At 39.8% G+C, this 27,945-nt stretch overlaps 3 protein-coding genes across 8 annotated transcripts in view; 2 read left to right on the forward strand and 1 right to left on the reverse strand.

Annotated features, from left to right (window-relative positions):
* The window catches only part of LOC100558415 (N-acetyllactosaminide beta-1,6-N-acetylglucosaminyl-transferase), a 32,035-nt gene extending 23,574 nt beyond the window's left edge, over positions 1–8,461 (forward strand). Inside the window, 2 exon segments of the mRNA XM_003223578.3 lie at positions 3,061–3,153; positions 4,795–8,461. Of these exon segments, the coding sequence (XP_003223626.2) occupies positions 3,061–3,153; positions 4,795–4,985 (284 nt within the window). The 3' untranslated portion in view covers positions 4,986–8,461.
* Positions 8,462–15,261: 6,800 nt separating this feature from the next.
* Positions 15,262–22,217, forward strand: LOC100555281 (transmembrane protein 14C). The gene is made up of 5 exons (XM_003223563.4): positions 15,262–15,416; positions 16,879–16,955; positions 20,107–20,208; positions 21,142–21,229; positions 21,426–22,217. Exons 2-5 carry the CDS (start codon positions 16,880–16,882, stop codon positions 21,481–21,483), a joined length of 324 nt encoding a protein of 107 aa, XP_003223611.2. The 5' UTR covers positions 15,262–15,416; position 16,879; the 3' UTR covers positions 21,484–22,217.
* Positions 22,218–22,375: 158 nt separating this feature from the next.
* mak (male germ cell associated kinase) overlaps positions 22,376–27,945 on the reverse strand; it is a 39,239-nt gene continuing 33,669 nt past the window's right edge. For 3 of the 6 annotated variants that reach the window (XM_008114982.3, XM_016995162.2, XM_008114984.3), the window contains 2 exons: positions 27,628–27,657; positions 22,376–26,154 (listed from right to left, as the gene is read on the reverse strand). In XM_008114982.3, the coding sequence (XP_008113189.1) occupies positions 25,991–26,154; positions 27,628–27,657 (194 nt within the window). In that variant the 3' untranslated portion in view covers positions 22,376–25,990. The remainder of the gene's footprint in view (positions 26,155–27,627; positions 27,658–27,945) is intronic. The other 3 variants (XM_008114983.3, XM_008114985.3, XM_062977717.1) reach the window with 2 other exon arrangements.

A 27,945-nucleotide genomic window follows, 5' to 3' on the forward strand; every position in this document is an offset into this window, starting at 1 on the left:
CCAAGACTTTCCCAAATCAAAGTGCAATATAGTTATTTTTGTTGTTTTGTTAATGTAGTGTGTCACATGAGTTTGCTTTGGTGTAACAATCTCCATTATTTCCCAATCAAAATACTACAAGCCCACAAATCTATATATATATAAAAGGGTAATGAAATTTCAGCCTAGGACAAAACAACAAAACTACACATCCCAGAAACACTAAACTTGGCAGCACAACCCCTCATCCATGCCTCTACGTTCATACAACAAAAAGAAAAAAAAGGTCCTAATTAGAGGGAGAGGAATAATTGTTTTTATCCAATTGCTGCCAGTTAGAAGGCTAAGCTCTACCCACTTGGTCTCCTAGCAACCCACTCAGCCCAGGGGACAGGCAGAGTTAGGCCTCACTTAGGCCTCTTCCACACTGCCTATAAAATACAGATTATCTGATTTTCACTGGATTACATGGCAGTGTAGACTCAAGGCCCTTCCACACAGCTATATAACCCATTTATAATGGACTTAATGTCAGGGGAAAACCTTTACCCTTTATCTTAACTACCACCAATTCCTCAATACTTTATTTCCCATACCACCATACTTCGCCACTGCAACGTGTGGCCGGGCACAGCTAGTGTTCCTTTTCCCTGCAGTAGGTTGTGGGGATGTGCCACTATTCTTTTTCCTATAGTCTTTCTTTACTATTGGTGCTTTTAGTTTGCTTTAATTCATTTTAAAGTCCAATCTCTATTGGATAAGCAGTTTGCTGACAGCAATCAAAGGAGCCTCCTGGAAGCACTAATAATGTGACTTATAGAGCTCAATAGAGCTGTATCTCCAGAGCATAGCCTAGAGCTATGGCAGTAGAATATGTTAAGGCTATATTTTAGAGCACCCGAATGCTGTAGCTGTACTTTGTAGAGCTCAACAAAGTACTCAGGAAATTGCACCATTAAGACTTTTGGGAGGCTTCCTAGAGAGCTCACAGTGAGCCTTGTGGGGCCAATGTAACTTCGATTGGGTTGTAAAACAAGTCTGAAAAATCGCAATAGAAAAAGAGGTTGGTTTTCAGCAGTAAGAGGGGAGCTACAACCCCATTGGGTTCCAGGAGGCAGCATACCAGCCTTTCTTAAAAAGAAACTTGCAATATTAATAGCATGTTAATATATAATGTAACACGTTGTTTTGATGTGCCAAACAATACTGATGACATCTTGCACACTGCTAACCATAGGTTCTTCTCTGGAGGCACCAGAGAAGTAAGGACAAGTAACATAAAAATTACATTCACCAGAATACATGCCAGCCATATGTTCTTCCCTGGAGGCAGCATCTTCTGAGGTGAGGTGCCAGGTGATCAAGGAGGGCACTTTGGCATTGATGAGGGCTCTCCTTTCAAGTAGTCTTATGTGTCATCTCAGGACCAGGCTTTTAAAAATCTCTGTGTCAAATTGTACAGTTTCCAAAAATGTTTTTCTTCTGTTTCATTGACTCTTGCATACACAATATGATAGGATTTGGTATCATATTTCTTTTATTGAGAAATGTCCAGGAAGGACAATGACACAAATGTTATGAATGTAACAAGCAAACACTTCCTTCTCGGCTTTGCCATCTCAGTGATGGGCACACCTTATTGATGTGCCATGTACTATGCCACAGATAAAGAATCTATGGCCTTTCTTCCAAAAGCTGTTGGATTCTAAGCTCCATGATTTCCTACCATTGACTAGGTTCAGTAGAGCTAATAGGAGCTGCACTTCAGCAACATTTAGAGCAGAGTTGTCAAACTTGTGACTCTTCAGGCGTTTTTGGACATCAGCACCCAGAATTTCTGGCCATTTGACAAGCTGGGAATTGGAGGCCCAAACATCTGGAGGACCACAAGTTTGACATCTCTGATTTAAAGGACATGTTCTTCTCCCTTAATTGTCCCATTCACATTAGCAATGGGTTAAACCCTTGTGCTGGATGAATTGCTGACCTGAAGGTTGGGTCACTGATCTGAAGATTGGTGGTTCGAATCCATAAGACAGGGTGAGCTCCCGTCTGTTAGCTCTAGCTTGCAGGGACATGAGAGAAGCCTCTGGTAATGCATCCGGGCATCCCCTGGGCAACGTCTCTGTAGATGGCCAATTCTGTCACACCAGAAGTGACTTGCAGTATGTTCTCAAGTCGCTTCTGACATGATAAAAAAATTAGCAAGCCAAGATCCCCTCACACCATTTTTGAAAGTACAAGAACTGAGAGCATCCAAAAATCCTCCCCAAAACCTAATAGCTTTGACACAAACATAGTAATTCCCAAAATATCTAGTAAATGTGACCTAAAACTGATCCTTTTCTAGTGTCTGAAACATAGGCCAGGACTGTTTCTTTCTTCTTTTTTTTTTGGCAGTTCTTGTGAGTGTGTGAAACTGCATCTCTCCTTATTAATGGTAAAATGGATCTTGGTAGCTTGGCTTCCACTGCTCAGCAGTGTTTTTTTCCTTAGACTGTACAATTGTAAAGTGAGCACAGGAAGCGCTGAAGATAACCTTTGCCTGGAGTATTATATGTTATCACAATACATCCATTTTTGAGTATGGACATTTTATCACAAGAATCAGTAACACTCTTTTTGTGAAACAGGAATTGTGTGTGCATCTGTTCATCATAGAAATGATTATTTGAAAAAGTTTTCTTTTTAGAAAATATTATTAGAGCTTTTATGCAACATAAGGAATTGGAGAGGAATCCCTTGTCCTTGCAAGATACTGAGCTGATCAAGAACTCTTTCAGGATGTCAGCAATGTTATTCAATAATTCAACTGGTGTTTTAAAAATAACCAATGTAATCTACTGGTTAGATTGTTCAACTTTGGAGTTTCAGGTTTTCACACCCACCGAGCCTTGAAATTTACTGGGCAACCTTTGTTATTTTAATTTCTCAGCCTGACCTATTGTTGTTGTCAGGGTAAAGTAGGACATAGGAGCTACATGGAACTAACTACATAGAATTTGAGATATAAATTTCACCAATGAATGTACAAACAAACAAGAATCATATTTCTGTTTTATCTTCTTCTAACTAACACAGGTGTTCCTGGTTCCATGCCAAATGCTACATGGGAAGGCGGTCTAAGAGCTATCAAGTGGAGTGATGCAGAAGCAAATCATGGAGGATGTCATGGTAAACAGCATGTCACTTTGAATCTGAGTCTTCCCAGTGAATTGCATGCATTCTTTTATGTTGTCCCATAATTTTTATGGAGGTTCCAAAATTGAAGTTCATTTAAGAATGCAGTAAAAAAAAACCACTGATCATATCCCACCCTTGTTTCTGGGAGTACATATATCAAAATGGGGTTCGCCATAGTTGGATTAGTCTAAAATTTCCTGTTTGAAATGTGAGCAAAGAAGCAACTGAGCACTCATCCTGTTGCATGATCATTGAGGGGTACTGCACAACATTGCACAAGACATGTATTTCCATCTAGTTTCTGTGCTTAAAATTTCTCCTAAAGGTCATGCAGAAAAGCCCTGTGTGAATACATGGAAATATTTCCTACCTAACTTCAAGTGTTCTTAATGGTTAGTAGTTCCAGCAATATGTTGACCAATGATCTCCTGTTTATTTTCATGTAATTATTCTATAACTAGAGCATGCCATTTCTCTGAGTAGAATACTCTGGCCCCTATTTAACTAATCAGAGTCCATAGGAGATATGGCTTATTTTAAAACAGTGGTTCCCCACGTGTCATCCATGGACCACCAGTGGTCCCCAAGAACGAAAATATTATCCATGGCCTCACTGTTACTAGACAGTTGTAACGAGAGCAACTGGTCTCACAAAACCTTCTTATAGTGCTAAGGCAATGGGGATGTCAGGAGGAGAGAGGCTGACTACCCATGAAAGGCGCAACAGCAAGCCTCCTGACTGCTGCTTCTCCTCCTCCCTCCACCGAGCAGAGCAATTCCATGTGGCACCTGGAAGCGGGGGCGCCTTGGTGTTTTTAGGCCTATTCCTGGGGTTATTTGGGGTGCTGGTTCAGAAAATTGCATTGGATAGACCACATCTAGATTATTAAATATGGTTTTTTGTAGGTGAGCAGATGACGGCTACTAGATGGCATATGTTCTGTATCAGAAACTAGAGCTGACGTGGTCTATCCAATTCAATTTTCTAAATTAGTACTCCAAACAACCAAACTGAATCGAAAATTGACCAAAAACTGTTTTGTAACCCTTTTGATACTAAAGTTGGAGAGTGGTCCCTGGTCAAAGTAATCCTTGGTCAAATGGTCCCTGGTCAAAAAAAAGGTTGGGAACCGCTGTTTTAAAACGAAGTGTGTAGGAAGGAAACGTATGTCTTGTCTCCATGATGCTTACTGATTTCTGGAGGCTTCCTTTTCCCCCACCATACCTTCCTCATTTCTTCTTGCTATTTTGCTTATTTATATTTAGTTGCATGTGCTGGGATCATGCATTAATGTCCCACAAATCTTCTTGATTTCTAAAGGAAACCAAATGGTTTGACACACCACATTGCTCTCTTTCCTGCAACAAAAGTACTATTATTACATGGAAACTGGGCTGCTTATCAATTTCTCTGACCTAGGGATCACCACTGTGATTCTTCAATTCAATTTATTGAGCATCATCTAGCTTTTTCAAGCCTGCAAGTGCTGGTTCAGCACCCATACAGCCCCAGATGGCTCTGATGACAAGGAGAAGCAGATCCCCCAAACCTGTAATGGCTTTTGTATAGATACTGAGGAGTGTACACATGTGCCCTTTAATTATAATCTTAATGTTCTTTTCCTTTGGCAGGTCATTATGTCAGGAGTATTTGCATCTTTGGAACTGGTGACCTAAAGTGGCTGCTGAGCAACAAAAATCTTTTTGCTAACAAATTTGAACTTAAAACGTATCCACCTACTGTGGAGTGTCTGGAGCTGAATCTGCGGGAGAGAGCCTTGAACCAGAGCGAAATACCAGTGGAGCCAAGCTGGTACCTTTAGTAAAAAATTTTTTTAAAAAATGAACAAAATAATACAAAGCTAGTCTTCTAGAAGGACCATGCTGCCTCGACATCAAGTATCTTTTGGATGTCCTATACGGGTAATTCTGTGAATTTCTTGGAAAACACTGCATTGCAGCTGAAATAAGACTTCAGGGCAATCTGTATATTGGTTGAAGTTTTGATAATATTCTTGAAAACTGCCTCCCATTTTGGAACAGGATGGTCAGGTGTTCTTTGTTAATACTTTGCAATCAGGTTTGGTCAATGGAGTAAGAGACAATGATTTTGGATACCTAGAGCTAGTTTGAATCAGCCCTTGAACTTTGTTATCATCATAAGAGAAGCCTCTGACAGGATGGTGAAACATCAAACATCTGGGCGTCTCCTGGGCAACGTCCTTGCAGATAGCCAATTGTGTCACACCAGAAGTGACTTGCAGTTTCTCAAGTTGCTCCTGATACACAAAAAAATCATCAAGCCTTGCCAATTGATGGTTCAGATGAATGGATTCAGACTGACTACTATGCCATGTTGAAATACCTCTTGATGTGACTTTATTGTTGAAATCAAATAGCTACTTGGACAATTTTACCTGAAGTCAAAGTATTGTACTTGATCCAGAGCTGTTCAAGGAACATGACTACTGACATCCATCCATTATCTGCACTGAAAGGAGAAAGGATAGCATGTGTTAACAGAGACATATCTTCCATATTTAATATTGAAACTGTCATGTGGATGTTTATGAGGGCAAAGTGGCAAGAGGAGAGAAGGGCAAGCTGCTCTGTTGAGCCTGTTATATTTGGCATAGATGCGAATGATCCCCAAAATTATGACGGAAAGAACCAAAGAAGCACAGGAGCTGGAAAGCCTATGACAGTGGTGGCAAATCTCTTGGGGGGGGGGGAGACACTTGGGGGGGTAAGCGGCGGGGTGAGCGGCAGGGCAGGCAAGCGAACGAGCGAGCAGACAAGTGGGGAGGGTGGGTGAGCAGGCGAGTGAGTGGGCACAAGCAAGTAGACGAGTGGGGGAGTGGGGAGGGATGGGCAATGGTGCACATACGAGAGGAAAGGGTGCTGCGTGCCCCTCCTGGCACACATGCCATAGGGTCACCACCACTGGCCTATGAAAAACCACACCGTTAGTTAAGAAACTCTCCCAAGTGGAAGCTTAAACCAACTTTCTCCAGATGGGTCTAACTGTAATTTCTACACTCCTTAGTCAGTTCAACCTATCTGAAGGATTTCATGCTAGAGAAGGCTTAGGCAGCCTTATGTATACTCTGACGAAAATTAAGAGAAGTCCCTTCAACTGACGAATCAGAAAGCATTGCACACAATACAGAAAAGTCTCACTTATCCAAGCTAAATGGGCCGGCAGAACCTTGGATAAGCGGGTATCTTGGATAATAAGAAGGGATTAAGAAAAAGCCTATTAAACATCAAATTAGGTTATGATTTTACAAATTAAGCACCAAAACATCATGTTATACAACAAATTTGACAGAAAAAGTAGTTCAGTGCGCAGTAATGTTATGTTGTAATTACTGTATTTACAAATTTAGCACCAAAATATCATGATATATTGAAAACATTGACTACAAAATGCCTTGGATAATCCAGAATCTTGGATAAGCGAGTCTTGGATAAGTGAGACTCTATTGTATCTGCTTCCATACCATGGAGGAAAACTGAAAAGGTGATCGCAACATGGGTTAAAGTTCCATTGAACAAAAGAAAAATCCCTTCTAATTTACATTTCATTTTAAAGCTTTACTACCAAAAACATTATCGTGGTAGAAGTTGGTGTTTTACAGAAAAATGAGCTTTCCAGTACTTTCTTGGTATTTGCCTCATACTTGAAAACTGAAGATAAAACATGTGGGCCAGTTGGTATGGTAAAAAAATATATAATAATCTTCTGGCTTCTTGTACAATTTTCTGATTGAGCTTTGCTCTTAATAGTTTTTTTTTCCTACAGTTGACTGTGAAGTATTGTATTTTTAAATTGAGTTGGACATCTATTTTCCCCCACAATGCAAGTTTATTTGAAGAAATCTACCAAGGATCTATTTTTTGTAAAAAATTTATATAATAAAGTTCAGTGGGATTTTTTAAAATTAATAATTAAAACAAAAACTAACTAAGTGGGCTGCAAGATATTTCCTTGACTACAGGAGTTTATTCATTTTGACAACTTTTCAACAAGATGACTAGATATGCTTTTTAAGAGCAGTGAGGTTAAAGATGTTAAAAACATCTCATAGAATCATAGAATCATAGAATAGTAGAGTTGGAAGAGACCACATGGGCCATCTAGTCCAACCCCCTGCTAAGAAGCAGGAAATCGCATTCAAAGCACCCCCGACAGATGGCCATCCAGCCTCTGCTTAAAAGCCTCCAAGGAAGGAGCCTCCACCACGGCCCCGGGGAGAGAGTTCCACTGTCGAACAGCTCTCACAGTGAGGAAGTTCTTCCTGATGTTCAGGTGGAATCTCCTTTCCTGTAGTTTGAAGCCATTGTTCCGTGTCCTAGTCTGCAGGGCAGCAGAAAACAAGCTTGCTCCCTCCTCCCTATGACTTCCCCTCACGTATTTGTACATGGCTATCATGTCTCCTCTCAGCCTTCTCTTCTGCAGGCTAAACATGCCCAGCTCTTTAAGCCGCTCCTCATAGGGCTTGTTCTCCAGACCCTTAATCATTTTAGTCGCCCTCCTCTGGACGCTTTCCAGCTTGTCAACATCTCCCTTCAACTGTGGTGCCCAAAATTGGACACAGTATTCCAGGTGTGGTCTGACCAAGGCAGAATAGAGGGGGAGCATAACTTCCCTGGATCTAGACGCTATTCCCCTATTGATGCAGGCCAGAATCCCGTTGGCTTTTTTAGCAGCCGCATCACATTGTTGGCTCATGTTTAACTTGTTGTCCACGAGGACTCCAAGGTCTTTTTCGCACACACTGCTGTCAAGCCAGGCGTCCCCCATTCTGTATCTTTGATTTCCATTTTTTCTGCCGAAGTGAAGTATCTTGCATTTGTCCCTGTTGAACTTCATTTTGTTAGTTTTGGCCCATCTCTCTAGTCTGTCAAGATCGTTTTGAATTCTGCTCCTGTCTTCTGGAGTGTGTCTTCTTGCAGACAGCCTCCCACAAGGATGGTAAAACATCAAAACATCTGGGCGTCCCTTGAGCAACGTCCTTGCAGACGGCCAATTCTCTCACACCAAAAGCAACTTGTGGTTTCTCAAATTGCTCCTGACATGAAAAAAAGCTCACAAACAAATCCTTTAGATTCCTGCACATATTGGTTGTGTGAATGTGCCATCTTAATTATGTGTCAAAGGCAAGAAATTGGCTACATATGAATATTAGTACCTTTATCATTTTCTATAGAACAGCATCATTGTCTTCCTAGTGAACGTATAGGGCTGCCAGAAAACGTTGATTCTGAATGTTTGATTAAAGGTATTTTGAATTTAGTATGACTATTGTATCCGAGGGGGATATTAATTTACTTTTATCCCACTTTTCTCCCACGTATGGGACTTTTTAGCAGTCTATGGTATCGTTAGAATTCATCTCCAGCAGCACATTTTAAATGTGTTGATTTTCTTTTTAGCTTTCTTCACTGTCTAGCTTTTATTTATCCTATTTACACCCCGCCTGTCTCACCCCGGACTCAAGGCGGCATTACATGTGGCAACAATTCAATGCCTTAAAACACATATAAAATATAAGCTTAAAATATCTGAAGATTAAAAATTTAAAACATATAGACATTTGAAACATTACATTCAGTTAAAATCACGCCATCCAAAAATCGTAGTCTAAAACCGTTCCATGGCCATTATGCATAATAGACGTCTATTATTGATTTTACATATATAGAAATTGGAAATGGATAATCCTAACTTTACTATTCTATAAGCTATCTTTACACTTTGGGATCTTGTCTATCTCCTTCATAGCTGCCCTTCCAAGTTCTGATATTTTGATTTTGTGACTGCAGTCTCTGTTCTGATTAATGACTGAGTTAAGATATGGAAAATCTTGAACTGATTCCATGACTTTGTTGTCCACAGAAATTGTCGGGGACTGTGGGGTAGGGAGAGACAGAGTGCTTTGTTTCTTCAAAGGCAATTTATTCTTCCTTTGGAATTGAAGGAGGAAAAAGAGACAGAGCTTCATAGAGAGGCACAATCCATGTGTGAATCCACAAATACCACCCCTGATATTCCAAATGTCATGTGTAATTTCCAGACAAGGGCAAACTGTTTACTCAGATTTCTCTTTCCCTCCCAGCTGTTCTTGTGCTAGAGCACACCCTCCATTGTGCTCTTCTAGCAAGAAAACTAGATAATCTATGTATAGATACACACACACATATATATATATATATATATATATATATATATATATATATATATGTGTGTGTGTGTGTGTGTGTGTGTGTGTGTGTGTGTGTGTGTGTGTGTATAGATATATATACATTCACACACACACATTCATATATATATATATATATATATGCACACACATATATGAATTATATATATATATATATATATATATATATATATATATATGATGTAAATAAATAAATAAATATTTATTAGGAATTCAGAATTCATTACAAAATGGGGGTGCTGCTGGCATTTCATTTCTAAAATGTTTCTAAAGTATATAGTTAGTGAAAAATTCATTACTATATGTGATGACTCATGGGCCTTGCAGTCCTGTTCCTAGTACTATTGTGACAGATGAAGATGAAAACATGGGGTTTTCGCCGGTTCAACAAGAACTGGAGTCTCTTCACCTGCAGGATGTTGATGTTTGCCCACAAGAATTCAGCCAAACAGGCCTTGGGCAGAACTCCCCTCCGTTTCCCAGGAAGGAAATTTATTCTAGAGAAAGGGGAGTCAGGGAGGCTAATCGGAGAAGTCTAAGAATCGCTGCCAAACAAATGGCTGATTAGGTCTGCTTCCCTTGGGAAATTCTAAGGAGTCATGCATCTGGACAGAGTTGGGTTTCGCTTTTCGTTCTCTAGGGAAAGAGTTCTGTTGGCGGGAAAACGAGACCCAATATAGGTGTTTGGCGCGAGGGATTCTTTGCGGAGTCAATTGATCAGCTTGAGGAGAGAGATCGTGTGTGGACTTCGTAATCCCAGTTCCTTGCTTCCCGGATCAAGCTTCAAGCCTTGCCCTGTCTCACGGTTTTACCACAGACTCTGTTTCATGCTTCATGTTTGCCTTGTCTCCAGTCACGGATCTAGCCAAGAATCAAGTTTATTTCCAGCCTTGTTGTCAAGCTTCACTGGACTCTAAGACTCTGTTATTTCCCCACACTATTGCTTGGCAAAGTGTGTGTTTCGGTCAAGTGGAATATAGAATATATTCTTAGTGGCAAACCATGGGCATAAAGTTCCCATTTTCTCAGCTGATCCCTGTTGTGCTTTTTCGGCATCAAATCAACAAGTATGGTCAAGGTGAGTTAAGGCCAATATCTGCATCCAGGAAGCTCAGACAACTGCCAGGGCTCTAGTACTCTGTTGACATGCTCTAGCACTTGAGAAAGTTATTAGAAACACACCAAGTCAGTATGGTATTCAGAGAGCTGTAATCCATAATCCAAATAAATACAGTCAGCCTTCCTTGTCCATGGGTTCTGTATCCATGGATTTGAGCAACCTTGCCTCAAAAATCTTGGGGGGAAATGCCAAAAAGTAAATCTTGGTTTTATCACTCACTGAGTACTACTATGATGTATAGCCCAAATCTCTACTGTAGCCTGCCATTTCACAAATCTCCAGGCTCTCTTCCCTACTCATTTGAGTCATTTGCCATTTTATATCAGGGATGTCTTTTTATTATGCCATTCTAAATAGTGGGATCTGAGCATCTACAAATTGTGGAATATATGGGGGGGTCCTGGAACTAAACACTAATGGATCCTTTAATTCCTAACCATATCTTGGAATGACAATAACCCTGGCTACAAAGTTCTAGCAATAGTTGGAATTTACAGTTCCAACAATACACAAAACCTGGTAACAGTGCTGGGCAACCCAGAAAATCTAACGTAAATTCTACATCTGTACTGTAGAATTAATGCGGTTTGACATCACTTTGATTGCCATGGAATCCTGGAAGGTGTATTTTGGTGGGGCATCTGCACACTTTGACAAAGGCTAAAGATTTTGTGAAAAGCGGCTGGGCTTTAGCACAGCAGGTTGATCACCAAGCTGCAATAAATCTTGCCAACTGGAAGGTTAAGTGTTCGAAGCCCAGTTCAGGATGAGCTCCTGACCTTTAGTCCAGCTTCTGCCTACCTAGCAGTTCGAAAACAAATATGAGTAGATAAATAGGAACCGCATTAAAGCAGAAAAAGGAGGAAGTTTACGAACAAAGAAAGCTCTTCGGCAGGGAGATGGAGCAACAGCAAGCCCTGGTGGCCAGAACCAAGCACAGCCTCCAAAGATGCCGAAAGATGGGAAAGCCTATATATACCTCTATCTGTTGTCTATCTTGTCATTATTATAAATGGCATTGAATGTTTGCCATATATATTTTTTCTGTGATCTGCCCTTTGGAGTGAGAAGGGTGGAATATAAATACTATAAATAAATAAGTAGATAAATAGTCCACTCCAATGATTCCATAGCAGTTAAAGTGGTGAGAAAACTGCATTAATTCTAAAGTGTAAATTCACCCCCAGATACATTTGTCCAATATTTTTCAGAATGGAAGCTGCAATGTATCGGTAACTCAGACGCTGAGTGTTCACCTCACCCTAGACAAGGAAAGTAAAATGATCATTCACAACAACAGCAGATTCCACTTGACTTGACTAACATTTGGTGTAGAAAAGAAATAAAGAATGGCTTTGACTGAAATCTGAAGCTTTGCAAAGGTTTGTGAGCTGTTTGGGGCCACAAATTTGAAAACATCAGTTTAGGAGTGGGGAATCTGGTTATACTCTGTGCGATGGACTTTTCAAATATATTCTGTATGGAACTATTTTTTTCTATAGCACTAAAGTCAGAGGAGCTTATTCACATCTTTTGAGTTCTGCAATAAACAACGCAAAGGCATAGTTTGCTGGGAACAGAAGATGGGACTGGTCTTAAGAGAAAAGAATGTCCTCCTGTTTCATAATCTGGAGACAAAGGATGGTTTGTTTGTACTGATTTCAGAAACATTTAAGTTTCATGAAAAGCTGTTGATCAGGCTGGTTTGGTAGTTCACTTGCCTGTCCATCCTTTCACTTGTGGTTGAAGTTTTCAAATGAAAAAGGAGGCAGCTCTTTTTCTTATAAGAATGCCTGCTTGCCACCTAGAGGTGGTTGCGGTGAAGGAGCACTCACTTTGCACATACTCCAGAGCACTCCTATCACCACATTACAATTAACATGTTGTGAAAACAAAAAGCAAATGAAACCCCCTTTCACAAACTATCCATACAAGATACATGTTCCTAGGCACTTCACTCCATGCATCTGATGAAGTGGATTTAAGTCTACAAAAGCTTATGATATCAGTTCTTCTCTCTCAGGCCCCTTCTACACTGCTATATAAAATTCAGATTATTTTCTTTGAACTGGACTATATGGTAATGTAGACTCATATAATCCAGTTCAAAGCAGATAAAGTGGATTATCTGCTTTGATAATCTGGATTTTATGACAGTGTAGAAGGGGTTTTAGTTAGTCTTCCAGGTGCTACAAGATCCTTTGGAACAATAAAACTTTACTGGCCAAACAATTATATGAGAGTTGAATGAAAAGTAATGCCTCCACCTTCGTTACTTGGGTTTGGATGGGAGTATTTTAACAAATCAAATGCAGAAATAATCCTTAGAATGTGCTCTTTAACTACCACTATTCACTTTTCCAATGTACAATTGGATACATTTCTGCCAACAATGAGCAAGTTTTTTGAAGCCATCACAGAAGAATTTGACACTCTGTTTGCGCAACCAGAGTCTCACAGTACCCATCGTGCACAGATCTTCCAATAGCCAAGCAAAGCAATAATGTGACCCACAAATTTTTCAAATTTTGTTACATAGTTACTGTGAGATTTCCGGGCTGTATGGCCATGTTCCAGAAGCATTCTCTCCTGACGTTTCATCTAGATCTATGGCAGGCACATTTTATCACACTTTATCATAATTATCATCTGGTTCATCAGTTCCAAGAGCAGCAGGTAGTGAGGATGTATGAGAGGGGGGGGGGGGGTAACAAATGTCATTTATTATTACCACAATATGTAACAAAATTTGAAAACGTGTCTGTTTATGGCTTGAAAATGTTATTTCCTGTTTAATTGTGCGGTACTTACTTTGATAGTAGTTGTAATACTCCAGAAACGTTTTGGTGGCTGCCCCAAACTATGTTGAATTGTGTTGTGGAAGGCTTTCATGACCAGAATCACTGGGTTGCTCTGAGTTTTTTGGGCTGTATGGCAATGTTCCAGAAGCATTCTCTCCTGACATTTCACCCGCATCTATGGCAGGCATCCTAAGAGGTTGCGAGATCTGTTGAAAACTAGGCAAGTGGGGTTAATATATCTGTGGAATGTTCAGGGTGTGAGAAAGAACTCATGTCTGCCTGAGGCAAGTGTAATTGTTGCAATTGACTAGCTTGATTGGCAATGAATAGCCTTGCAGATTCAAAGCCTGGCTGCTTCCTGCCTGGGAAGTCTGCAGGAGTCTACTGTATGCCATGCAGCTGTGGACAAGTCTACATAGGGACCACCAAACGCAGTATTGCCCAAACACGAATCAAGGAACATGAAAAGCCAGGTTAGCGCAGCTGGTTAGTAGCCAACTGCAATAAATCACTACTGACTGAGAGGTAATGAGTTCGAAACCAGCCCAACCATTAAAAATAGCCCAGCTCGTTGTTGACCTAAGCAACTCGAAAGATAGTTGCATCTACCAAGTAGGAAAATGTAGGTACCGCTTATGTGGGGAGGCTAATTTAACTAATTTACAACACCATAAAAATTGTCCAGCAGCATGCAGAAAGGAATGAGGAAGCAATCCATCAAGGACACAGTGTCACAGTGGATGATGAAGCAGCAGCTCCCCCTGTGGCCAGAATCGAGCACACCCTCATGAATCCTGGAAGCTGGAACATGTTAAATTGCCTCTGTATCTTCATCTCTGTCTCTGTCTGTATATCTAATGGCATTGAATGATTACCATGTATGTGTACATTGTGATCCGCCCTGAGTCTCCTTCGGGGTGAGAAGGGCAGAATATAAATACTGTAAATAAATAATAATAATAAAGCACTGTAGACAAACTCAACCAGAGAAATCATCCAGAGAAGAGCACTTGATGGACCAACCTGGACACAGCATTTGTTAACACAGAAATGCTTCCATCATGTCAGACTATACAGAGAAGCCATTGTAATCCACAAGCATGTGGACAATTTCAACAGAAAGGAGAAAAACATGAAAATGAACAAAATCTTATTACCAGCATTAAAAAAACTCTAAAATAAGGACAGTAAATAAAGAACACCATTCTGAAAACAGAGGAATTCCAGGCATGACTCAATCAGGGCCAGTTAACACCTCCCAACAAAGGATTCCCCCCAGGCAGGAATTAGCCAGGCTTTGAAAATGCAAGGCCATTCAATGCTAATCAAGGTGGTCAATTGCAACATTCACACTTGCCTCAAGCTGATAGGAGTTCTTTCTCCCACCCTGGATACCATTCCACAGATATATAAACCCCACTTGCCTAGTTTCTGATAGACCTCACAACCTCTGAGAATGCTTGCCATAGATGTGGGTGAAACGTCAGGAGAGAATGCTTCTGGAACATGGCTCAGACAACTCACAGCAACCCTACTGGTTGAGCATTGAAAAACTATAGCAAAAAGTGCTGCAGGATGTCACGTCAATAAACTTTTTCCATGATTTTTTTTATGAGAGAAGCAATTAGGAAATGATATTTATAACTCAGGAACATACTGGTGTTATTATTAGGATGGAAAATAGTTCTCTGGGGTCAACAGATTCGATGACAGCAATCTTTTGGGATGCCCCAAGTCTTCTGGAAAACAAACAAAACCAAATTGTCTTAAGGATACACCTACATCTGGAATGATTTCAAAGAACACTCAGTGTGTATATTGCAGTCAGAGGGAGGAACTGGCCCCCACCGCCTAAGAAATAGAACCCTATGCAGTCCGTGGGGGATTTAAAGGCGCAGACACACATACATATTATGCAAGTTAATTGGCGAGCGAGTCACAGCTTGGAAGAACTCCGAGTAGAGCGCAGTTGGCCCTTTCTGCTTTCCTTCCTTCCGCTCGCGACCAGAAACACGCAGGGCTCTCTGCTGGTCGCCCTGCCTGGCTCTCGTGCACGCGCGATCCGCTGCCGCCAGAGGGATCGAGTGGATCAACTTTGGCGGAAAGGTCAGTGTGGCCAAGGCGCCCTCCACGACCTTTTCCTGGGCGCCCCTTCCCTTATATTCCCTGCATTTTTTATATAACGTAGAATGAATTATATACTGTAGAATGAATGCAGTCTGACACCACTTAAACTGCCATGGTTCAGTGCTATGGAATCAAGTGTTCCAAGTGTAGTGTTACAAGGCCTGTAGTCTGCTCTGTCATAGGGCCTTTTACAGTAGCTGATCCCTTCTGTTTATCCCAGACTATCTGGCAGTGCAGACTCATATAATCCAGTTTAAAGCAGTGCACCTGGGATCAGATACTGGGATATAAGACCCTAAGAGTGCTTGTGCCTCACCAAACTAGAACTCCCACAATTCCATAGCATTGATTTTGGGAGTTGGAGTCTGAAAAGTAATTCTCCAATGTTGCCTTGAGTTTTCCGAGCTTTATGGCTATGTTCTAGAAGTATTCTGATCTGATCCCACGATATCTGCTTTGGATTATATGAGTTTCTACTGCCAGATAGATACTGCCGGGAGCAGCGTGAGTGCCTGCTGTTAGCTCCAGCTTCTGCCAACCTAGCAGTTCGAAAACATGCCAGTGTGAGTAGATCAATAGGTACCGCTCTGGCGGGAAGGTAACGGCGCTCCATGCAGTCATGCCGGCTACATGACCTTGGAGGTGTCTACGGACAACGCCGGCTCTTCGGCTTAGAAATGGAGATGAGCACCAACCCCCTGAGTCAGACATGACTGAACTTAACATCAGGGGAAACCTTTACCTTTACTGCCAGATAATCTGGGATCAGATCCTATGATATAGGGGCAGTGTGGAAGGGGCCGGATACTTGAGATAGAAAATCCCACAAGGGCCTCCCAACCTCACTGGTCGTGAAAATCTAAGAAGACATTTAATAAATACATTGGTTGCTGTGAGTTTTCCAGGCTGTATGGCTATGTTCCAGAAGCATTCTCTCCTGACGTTTCACCCACATCTATGACAGGTATCCTCAGAGGTTGTGAGATCTGTTGGAAACTAGGCAAGTGGGGTTTATATATCTGTGGAAAGTCCAGGGTGGGAGAATTAAAACTCTTGTCTGCCTGGGGCAAGTGTGAATCTAGCAACTGACCAGCTTGATTGGCATTGAATAGCCTTGCAGCTTCAAACCTGCCTGTATCCTGCTTGGGGGAATCCAGACAGGAAACAATCAGGACCAGTTAACACCTCCCAACAAAGCATTCCCCCAGGCAGGAAACAGCCAGGCTTTGAAGCTGCCAGGCCATTCAATGCTAATCAAGGCGGCTAATTGCAGCATTCACACTTGCCTCCAACAGACAAGAGTTCTTTCTCCCACCTTGAATATTCCACAGATATATATACCTCACTTGCCTAGTTTCCAACAGACTTCACAACCTCTGAGATAGATAAATTCTAAGATGCAGTGTTTGCATAATACTCTATGTTCTTATATATGTTTCAGGATGAGTGTGGACTGGCTTGGCTATGGCTATGCAGCACTGGTTGCTTCAGGCGGAATAGTTGGCTATGCAAAAGCAGGTATTATATTACAAACTGCTCAACTTCTTATCTTTATTTTCTTCTTCTGTGTTCTGAATATTTGTATTGTATTTTGTAACCTTTTCTGGCAGAACAAACTGGAATGTCCTGTGGGTACTCAAACAAATTAAAGACCAGCATCATGTTTTTGGTTGGTTTGTGTGTGTGTGTGTGTGTCAGCAGCGACTTGAAAAACTGCATGTCACTTCTAGTGTGAGAAAATTGGCTGTCTGCAAGGACGTTGCCCAGGGGACGCCCAGAAGTTTTAGCATCCTGTGGGAGGCTTCTTTCATGTCCCTGCATAATGAATTTATATTTAAAGACAACTTTAGTCTTCTGGGATTCTTCAGACAACTCTTGTCTGTTCTTCAGGCAGCTTTTGTCTGCCCCCATTCTGGAAAGAGTCATAGAACTTTCCCTAAAATTTATTTATCCACAATGAAATTTTTTTTGCTGATAAGTAAGGTTTAGGAGAAGCATTTGATTAAATTGCATTGGACTTTAACCTTTCTTGTTTTGTTTTTTTAAACCTTTGTCTCTATGTAGGTCATCTCTGCAAGCTTCCCTTTGGTTGCAATTCCCCCACATTCTTTGATCTGAGCATACACTCATCTGGTGAAAGATCTAAAGCAGTGGTTCTCAATGTGTGGGTCCCCAGGTGTTCTGGCCTACAACTCCCAGAAATCCCAGCCAGTTTGCCAGCTGTTAGGATTTCTGGGAGTTGAATGCCAAAACATCTGGAGGTGTTTTGAGAGCCAGGTTGAGAACCACTGATCTAAGGCTAGATTAGTGTGAGAATCATGCAGTCCTTCCAATGTTATTCAGCTGAGCATGTTGTCTAAGGCTGGTGGGAAATACAATGGTGTAGTGCTTTGAACCTCAGGCTGTGGCTCTGAACCCACTGGGTGACTTTAGTCATCAAATTCTCTCAGCCTCAGGTGAAGACTAAGGCAAATTTCCTTTGATTAATTTTGACAAGAAAACTCTGCGATAGGGTTGCCTTAGGGTTGCTCTAAGTCTGAAACAACTTGAAGGTATACAACAACAGCAAACTATAGTCTGCCCCCCCCAACAGTCATGAACCAACCCTCTGCTTAAAAGGTTTGAGGACCCCTGATCTAGAGGATCAAGTAAAATCATACCTTGGTTTTCCTTGTGCCAGACGACACATGCCTTAAGGGTGCTTATCGACAAACTAGCAGTGCAAGCAATTCAGAATATTAAAAACAATCCTGTCCTTTCTTCATAATTCAGCAACAAATGTAGGAAAAGGACAAAAGGTGCATCTCCACTGTACTAGAATGCAGTTTGACACAACTTGAACTGCTGGCTCAATGCTATAAAATTGTGGGCTCTATAGCAGTGGTTCTCAACCTGTGGGTGCCCAGATGTTTTGGCCTCCCAGAAATCCTAACAGCTGGTAAACTGGCTGGGATTTCTGGGAGTTGTAGGCCAAAACACCTGGGCACCCATATGTTGAGAACCACTGCTCTATAGCTTCATGAGGCACTAGCACTCTTTAGCAAAGAAGGCTAAAGATACTAATACTAAACTCTCATGGCAGTTCAAGTGGCGTGAAACTGCATTCATTCTACAGGGAAGATACACCCCCAAAAGAACTAACTCTGCTTGTAAAAGTCCTATAAGTACATCATGGGAACAAACATAGTAAGTCTGCTGTAACTAGCACAGCTCTTACATTTCATTAAGAGCTTCAGAAAATAGGTTACATTGTTGTTACAGGTTGTTCATTGAATATCATTGCTACACGAGATGGTTTTTAGGCAATCCTCAAAAGCATGGCTATGTATTCCTGTTGCCCCCTTTCCTCGTCCTTTCAAATATTTTTCAAAGAAAAAGTATATTTTGTAGTGACAATGGAACTCTTTCACCAGGGAATCTATTTGGGCCAATTCTTTCTTGCATTCAGACACATTGTTGCTGTGTTTCTGATTCAGCAGGCTTTGGGAGAGGCACAAGAGAATTTAGCTAACTGTTGTTGATGCCTTTGGTTTGAGAAATTGCCTGTTTGTAATACTTCAGGTTGACATATTATTTTTATATTTATGTATACAGGCAGTCCCCAAATTATGAACAAAATAGGTTCAGTAGGTTTGTTCTTAAGTTAAATTAGCATGTAAAATGGAATGGGTATACTTTTAAATGTAACTTTAGTAAAAGGTAAAGGTAAAGATTTCCCCTGACGTTAAGTCCAGTCATATCTGACTCTGGGGGTTGGTGCTCATCTCCATGTCTAAGCCAAAGAGCCGGCGTTGTCCGTAGACACCTCCAAGGTCATGTGGCCGGCATGACTTGCATGGAGCGCCGTTTCCTTCCCGCCGGAGCGGTACTTATTGATCTACTCACATTGGTATGTTTTCCAACTGCTAGGTTGGCAGGAGCTGGAGCTAACCGCGGGTGCTCACTCCGCTCCCGGGATTTAAACCTGCGACCTTTCGGTCTGCAAGTTCAGCAGCTCAGTGCTTTAACCCACTTCGCCACCGGGGCTCCTGTAACTTTAGTAGAGACATCTTTTCCCCATAACCTTTTCAGGAGTGAATTTCTCTTCCTAGGGGTAGATTTCTCTCACTTCCTGTAGTCTCATCCCCATTCTTAACTATGAGTCATTTGTAAATCAGATGTTTGTAATTCTGGGAATGCCTGTATTTATATTTTTAATTATCATACTACAATGAAAGTTTCTGCCATAACACAAACTGGAGAGATGGAATTATTTTTGTGTGCCATCAATCATTTCTGATGTATGGCAGTCTCTAAGGCAGTGGTTATCAACCTGTGGATCCCCAGATGTTTTAGCCTACAACTTCCAGAAATCCCAGTCAGTTTACCAGCTGTTAGGATTTCTGGGACTTGAAGGCCAAAACATCTAGGAACCCACAAGTTGAGAACCACTGCCCTAAGGCCATCTCACAGGGTTTTCATGGACTGAAAGTGTGATTCATCCAAGGTCACCCAGTACATTTCCATGACTGAGCAGCAAATTAAATCCTGGTCTCGTCATAATCAAATGCTTAAAACACTATATGTTGGTTTTCAATGGAATTATACTCTCCCTCCATAGATTTGTACATCCTCCACCTTAACTAACTTTCCATCTTCTGATAAGTGTGATCATGTCCATTTACTGTAGGTAGCGTTCCTTCTCTAGCTGCTGGTCTCCTCTTTGGTGGTTTAGCAGGACTGGGTGCGTATCAGCAGTCTCAAGATCCAAAGAATGTTTTGCTTTCTCTGAGTAAGTACTTTACTCATATTTTGATATATACACCATTTCTTGTATTATACTTCAAAAAAAATATTGTCAGTATTATTATTGGTTGGCAGGAGCTGCTTCATATTCAATACCATTATGTAATCTTACTGTAAGACTTAGCAAATGCCACTTTAGCCCACCTTAAGAGCCAGCAACTGGATCAGGCAAAAGAGGCCCAGTCAGAAGCAGGACCCATGTTGCACATATTTGTTGCTGTCACACTTGCTGGTGGGACAGCAAGGAAACATCTCAGTCCTTGTGCACCCTATTGGAAACTGAATGGATCTCTTTTGCCTGAGGGTCAGGACAGGAGATGTACTTAATTATACAAGGGTTATCCATTCAAATCTAGACACTTATAGTGATGAATGAGCTTGGCAACTCCTTCCCCACAAAACTCTGCCGCTTGCTTCCACAACACAGTGTTTTGGTGACGATGTGCAGCTGCGGGAAGGGGTGACCAGCTGGTTGAGGATGCAAGTGGCGGAGTTTTGTGAGGAAGGAGTTGCCAAGCTCATTCATCGTTATGACAAGAGCCTAGATTTGAATGGCGCCTATGTTGAGAAGTGGTATTGGGTGTGGCTTTCAACTGCATATGGTAAATGTTTTCTCCTATACTTTGTTCATTTTAAATTCCAGAATGCAATCTACTTTCTGGATAACCCTCGTACATAAGCAGAAATAACCATACATTTGTAACAAAGTCGCTGATGTACAATATGGGAAATATTATTAAATTATATCTTGCCTCTTCCCAAAACAGGTCTCCCCTTATTGGGACAAACAATTAGACTTAGGACTATGCTTGCTTTTTTGGGTTCAATAAAGCAAATGTGGGACATAAATACTACCAGCACTAAACATGGAAATTTAAAAAGATACAGTCATTCAATTGTTGTGATCTTTCCCTCTTAGTTGCATCAGGAACCCTGACAGGTGTGATGGGAATGAGATTCTATAACTCCAGGAAATTCATGCCTGCAGGACTGATTGCTGGTGCCAGGTATAGGTTCAACTTTTATTCTCCAGTGATTCAGCTCTGAAGGGCTCTTTTATTGAACAGAGACAAGGGGTGTGTGCTTTAGTTAACAGTGGGTTAGTATTGTGGCACTCTCAATTTACAACCATCATTTAGTTTATTTGGACTAAAATCTACAACAGCATTCACTGAAGTATTGATTTACATTGCATTTCAACAGTTTACTAATGGTGGGGAAGCTGGGACTACAGATGATGGAGAAACCCCTTCAGCCGTAATTGCGCAACGGATAAGAAAAGAAGCAGATGAGTTTCCTGAAGAGACAGCTTTCTAAATGCTTACTTGAACTGAGCAATGAAAACAACCACAATTCTTGATCCCCCCTTCCCCCAAATAGTATAGTATAGAAATGGGCAGATACTAGTGAGGGTACAAATGAGTCCCAGGCATGATCCTAGAAAGCAGACCGTTTTTGCCTCTCAGCATACACAAACTTTGAGTCAACTCCTTTCCTCATTGGTTCCAACCTGTGGAAATTTTTTATAAATTTTATAGACTTTGCCCATGTGTGGCGTAGCATTATCAAGGATATTAAACTACTGGAGCACCATGTTTGTGTCACCAGAGTATTTTTATTAACTACTGTTGCACAGTTGCTCAAAGGCTGGATCTACAGCATTGCAACTTTCATGGCTTACTTCTTACAGTTTTTCCCAAAGCTGTGAGCACTTTAAAATGATGTATGGGAAAATCTGATGGTGGTAACCAATGTTACAGAAATGTATCATGTTTACTTCTCTGCCCTGTCCTGACATTTAAATGCTATATATGGATTTAGTATAAATGTATATCTTAAGTGATCCTACAATCAAGAGACAGCATTTCAGCACATAGTACTTTTCTCTTTAAAATCAGGTAAAAATTTGCTAATTTTCATGTAACAGCCACTGGAACAATGATTTGTTTGTTAATAAAGTCCAAAAAAAAAACTTCTGGGTCTGGAGGAAAGACATATTTTTGTGTGGGGTAAGTAAACATATTGCTTGGCTAATAGTACCTAAAAGTATGATTAGATTTTCATTTATCTTCTTTGAGGATTATTTTCAGATGTACAATTGCATTGGTCCAGAATCTGTGGATGCAAGTGTATATACAGACTCATAAATGGGCACCTTTACATAAGTTATGTTTTATTATATAGTAATTGCTTTGCATTTATACAGGATTGTGCAGAGTTATATTTAGAGTAGGTCCACTGAAAGTAACAGAACCAAGTTAATCATTCTAACTAAACTTGAGAGTTTTAACATATGTCTGAATCCAACCCACTATATTATGGATCTTCAAAGTATTTTACCTATACCAACAGAATACTTCATTAGGCCCAATAAATATGGCTCAGTCAGTTTTTTGATAAGATTATAGCTTTTACAGTTCACATTCCATTTAGAACTGCAGTTCTCTTTCTGTTTAGAACTGCAAAAGCCACAGTCCTAGACCCATTTACCTTGGAGTAAGCCCCACTGAGCCTCAAGACTTGGTCTTGAGTAGACATACTTAAGATTGTTCTATAAGTGTTGTATACACAGAGCTACATTGGTGGCATCCACATTTTATATAAAAAAAATACTTTGTCTCACCAAAGAGGTTTTCAGAGTTTCTCAGCATAAAATTATCATTGCATGGAAACTACACCCCCAGGTTAAAACAAATAATAGTTTATGTGAGGCAATTTCCTCTCCCTAACCCAACATACAAGTATCTGATGCTGGTTCAGCAGCATGCTCTGCAGACAACTCTATGTTTCAGCCCCTTGTCTTTTTATTTAAAGACAAACAAGCTTATATTCCCCCTTTCCCATGTTTTAGAAAAATATTGTTCAATGAATACTTTTAAAAATCTAGATTCCAGTAGGAACTAAACACATATATACTTCCCTTTAAACTAACAGAATTCAGAAGTATTTATGGTGGACTGTCTAATGTTCAGAGGTTTTCGTGAATGCTCCACACTTTCCAGATCAGGTTCTCCTAATTTAAAATAAAAATTGCAAAACAATGCTCCCTCCTCTACATTATATGATGAAAGACTGCATTGAGGCCACTGGCTTAGCTGGCAACACAACAAGAAAATAAGTTTTATAATTTCTTGGGAAGACTTTAAAACAGGTAAGAAAGAAAACTGGAATGGACCCAGGTGATGTCACTGAACATACACCCCTGGCTGAAAGAGTAAATGGTTTTTTCCCCTTATGCTCTGGTTCTGATGATGATGGTAACAACAACAACAACAACAACAAATGTTATTACCTGCCTCTCCCTGCAGAAATCAAGTTATGACGAATACAGATATAGTAGTTTCAGAATCTCCTCCTACAACCAACATGGATAATTTGTGGAAAATGGTGGAATCACTCTAAGTGGGGAAACACCCATGTCAAAGAACACAAAGCAGCCAAATGGACATCTGCCCACACCCTTCTTTTTTAAGCACCCCATGATCTACAGGGATTACAGCGTGTGTTTCTGTATCTGATAAGTATAGACAGGAAAATCAATAGAGGAATGACACCTAAGTTACCAGTCACAAAGTTAGGCACAGAAAAACCTACATGTAGCTCTTGCCTAATATTAAACCCATGAATGAAATATTTCTAATGGAAGAGCACTCTAATTTTGTATTCCTGAGAAGATAACTTTATTATAAAAACAAACAGTTTAGAACTGAAAATTTGTCCGGTTGTGAAGGCAAGTATTTTGCTTTTTACTAACACATGAAACCTCAAAGTGGATACCTTCATAGACAGCAACTCGGTGAAACAATTAACTACTAAGTTTTAAGAGTCTGAAGCATATTAGTTTGATACTCCAGCAATTACACATAGAGACTAACATTCTCTGCAGACCAACAGGAATTAACCTGGCCTGCATTACAGTATATGAGAAAAATGGTTCAAAAACATTGCTTGGCCATTACAAGGTTTCAGTGTCATTGTAGTTTTAAAATGTCAGCAAATTCTATTAAAATAAGGAAAACATTCACACTCACTTCAGCTTGAAACCTATTTCAAGTCTTGAATCAACTAACACATACTTTGCAGTAGAAATATTGGTTAACCTAAAAATCATTAGTTTAAACATTTGACAACTGTAAACAACTGTACATTCTATTTTAAACACGGGATTGTGAGAATTAAAAGAACATGTTAAATAAGAAAACATTTAGCAACTGAAGAAGCAACTTGTTTAGAGCAGGTGATAGGGAACTTGTAGCTCTTCCATATGATGTTGAATTCAAACTTCCATCAATACTGATGATAGAACTAATGGAAAGTAAAAGCCCAACTGTTAAAAGTACCCCGGTCTAGCTCATAGTGATAAATCTGATTGCCAGAACAAGGACTGTTGTTATGTACCACTGAATCTATTCATACAATGAAAAGCTTTGGGACCATTGTGTAATCTATGGCATCCAAAACATAAAAGGAAAGGTTGATCTCACTGCTACATTAAATGTATACAAGAATGAGGTTTTAAGTATATCTATTGGCAACTGTTATCATGTTAAAGCAATTCCTTCTATAACTGGTAGTCAGGTCTGTAGTTCAGGTTTGGTTACTAAGGAAAGGCACTACATTAAACCATGACTACTGAAATAGTTAAATAAAACACATGCAGTGACTTAGTTCTCTGGCATATGATTCCTGTTTAATAAAAGGAAGTGAGCCTATTTTGGAAAATGGTGGGATGGACATAAAAGTTGTAAAGATATTCGAAGGTTATATTCAGTAATAAATATTAAAATGTTTCCTTCCTGGCTCAGCAATTGTGCTAACTGTCAATCCATATGGGAACACATGCTTTCTCCCTATTGTAGGATCATACCTGCAAGTGATCACCAGAAAAGTGGTTTCTTACATGTGCCAAGCTTCCAGATCTCATATTCACATACCTCTAGTACATTTAATTGCCACACTGGTCAACGAAAGCTCAGGGGATTGAGTAAATCAATCTTTTTACTGCTCACTCTAAATTTACAGCCAGACTCAGAAACAAGTTGCATGCAAGTCAGAAAGGAATGTCTGCATGTTTTAAATCCTACAAAAACACTTCCATGCTATCCTTTAAAAATGCTTGCAAAATGAGATAAATCACCTCTATAAATAGTTATTTTAGTGCGCTTATTCACTAATTATGGGTTCACTTTTTGCAATATAGTAAAAACATCTGCCAATTTAAAATAAAACCAAGTAAGATATAGTTCAGTTCTGGTACTCTGATACTAGCTAGAATATGTAAAAGATAATCTTTGTATCATTTTTTAAAACTTTTGTTAAAGTAATTTTTAAAATATGTATTGGAAGCAGCCACTGTTTAAGAGTAATTATTTTCTTCACGTTTCATCCATCCATAGCTTTCCATCACTGTAACTGCCAAATAGCTACAATATCTAATACATTTTTTGCTATTTAAAAATATTTTTTAGAAAAGCATAACAAAGTTACCATCACTGTAGTAAGAGTTCGAATAGTCCTTAGCTTTGGCAAGATCTTTTATAGAATACTGTTTAATGTAAACAGAACTCTAACCCTTAGAGACACTATTTTGAGGAATGCTTTCTAAGTAAAATGTATTTATTTTACACACACATATATTCCCTAGAGGTAATAAAATACAGGCTCTCAGTTCTTTCCAGAATTGATATTCTATTAGTAGAAATGTGTTTTAAAGTGTCTCAGAGTGAAGCAGATTATATGAACAGTCACAGAAAGCATTTGTGGCACTTCTATCGATGCCCTCCATACTTGGCCACCCAGTCCGTTCTTCCATGCACTGGTTGTACTGGCTGTGGGCGAGTTAAAATGTTCATGCCTTTTGTGGCCGGGTTATATGCAAGCCCGGGTAACTGTGCTCGAACGGCTTTAGTTTTCCAAGCGTATTCTGCATATTCTGGAGAGAAAACAAAATCAATGCAAGCTAGAATCCAGTGACTAAAGATAAATTTTCTCAGCATCAGACAAGCTGATATTAGATGATCTTTCTATGTTTATGGTACATGCAAAATATCAAATAAACTCATTTACACAAAGGATACATTTCTACTCCTGTAATAAGGTATATATAAGTATGTATATAAATTGAAATATTAAATAAACTAACTTACACAAAGGATACATTTCCATTCCTGTAATAAGGTATATATACAGTATTATATAAGTTGGAATAGGTTCGTTTTTAAAGAGTAACTCCAGCCATAAGTATATATTTTCCGTTTTGGAAAAGATTTTTTTAAACTTTTGTTAAACTGATTTTTAAAAATTAGTAATGTTTCTTTTGCTATCTGTGCCCGTTCAGAAGATTTCACCCCACTTTCTGTCCCTGGATTTTGAAAAATTTGGCTTGTTGTGGAAACAAGGATTGGAGATAAAGCTTCAGTGGAGACCCCCTTTTCCCATGATAACTCTTCCAGGGGTGGATTTCCGTTCCTAAGGGTAGATTTACTCTTACTTTGTTGTCTCACCCCAGTTCTTAACTATGAGTCATTTGTAAGTCGGATGTCTGTTACTTAGGGACTGCCTGTACTTTATTTGCACATCTACAAAACAAGGTATTGGTGCCAAAACCAGACAACTTATATAGGATAAAGTTGTCCACATAGACAACCACTCTACTCAGCATGGGTCTTTTTATCCCATAATTGAATTGATTTCAATATAGTAAATGTTAAGTGGTATCAAAGTATATATGAGACCTTCTCAGCTGTGTTTATCCAGAGACAATGACTAGACATCCCAGAGAACTACTACATGCATGGCTAATACCTTTGTTGCTGACTCAGTCTTCATCCACACTGAATATTTAATGCATCTTAAAACTAGCTTCATATTACAGTAGCTAGAAAACAAACACCCAAAAAAGCACACAAAAGACAGTCCTTAATGCACACCAATGCTCTGTAGTCATCACCATCCAGACCTCAAACTGTTTCCAGGCTTTCCTATGTTATTATCTGCACAGCAAAACCACTTTCTTCAATACCGGTTTGAAACAACAACCAATGGTCAGCAAAAAATGCAGCCTCAATCAAAATCCCCACCAAGCAACTCTCCTGTATCACTGAGTTTCACTGGTGGTTTTGCCATGTGCCTCTGAGGATACTGACTGACATAAGTGAACCCAGCTGGTGTTTCCATCCAGTACAAAGCTTTCTAGAATGTAGTCATGGATATTCAGTCTTACTGAGGCTTAAATCTAATTCTTGGTCCCAACGATAGAATCATTGAATCAACCGGAATTTAGTAAGTTTGTAAGTAGCACTGATTCACTAGATCCACTGAACTTGAACTAAAAATTAGATTTATCACACCACCATCAATAACAACAAAACATGCAGGCAATTTCTAGTTTGGTTTGGATTTTTACCTTTTTTTGTGTCACAAATAGCAGGAAGATCTGACAGGCAGAATAAATAAAGTAATTGAGAGAAGGAAGGCATTTAAAAAAATCACAGTTCATGGCATAGAAAAGAACAAGAACATGCTTGCATACATAGAGAGAAGAAAAACAGAACACTACAGAAAAGTTAGAATTTCACAAAAAGAAAGATAAAATTGTTAAGTCAGAACTTTTGTACAACGAACACTTGCATGGAAGGCAGAAGGTTAATAATAATGGATAAAGTTTATTCCCACAATGGAGACACAATATGGGGAAAGCTGTGTTTGTTGAATTTTTGCTCAT

The sequence above is a fragment of the Anolis carolinensis genome, chromosome 4, assembly GCF_035594765.1.
Source record: "Anolis carolinensis isolate JA03-04 chromosome 4, rAnoCar3.1.pri, whole genome shotgun sequence".
Taxonomy (NCBI): Eukaryota; Metazoa; Chordata; class Lepidosauria; order Squamata; family Dactyloidae; genus Anolis; species Anolis carolinensis.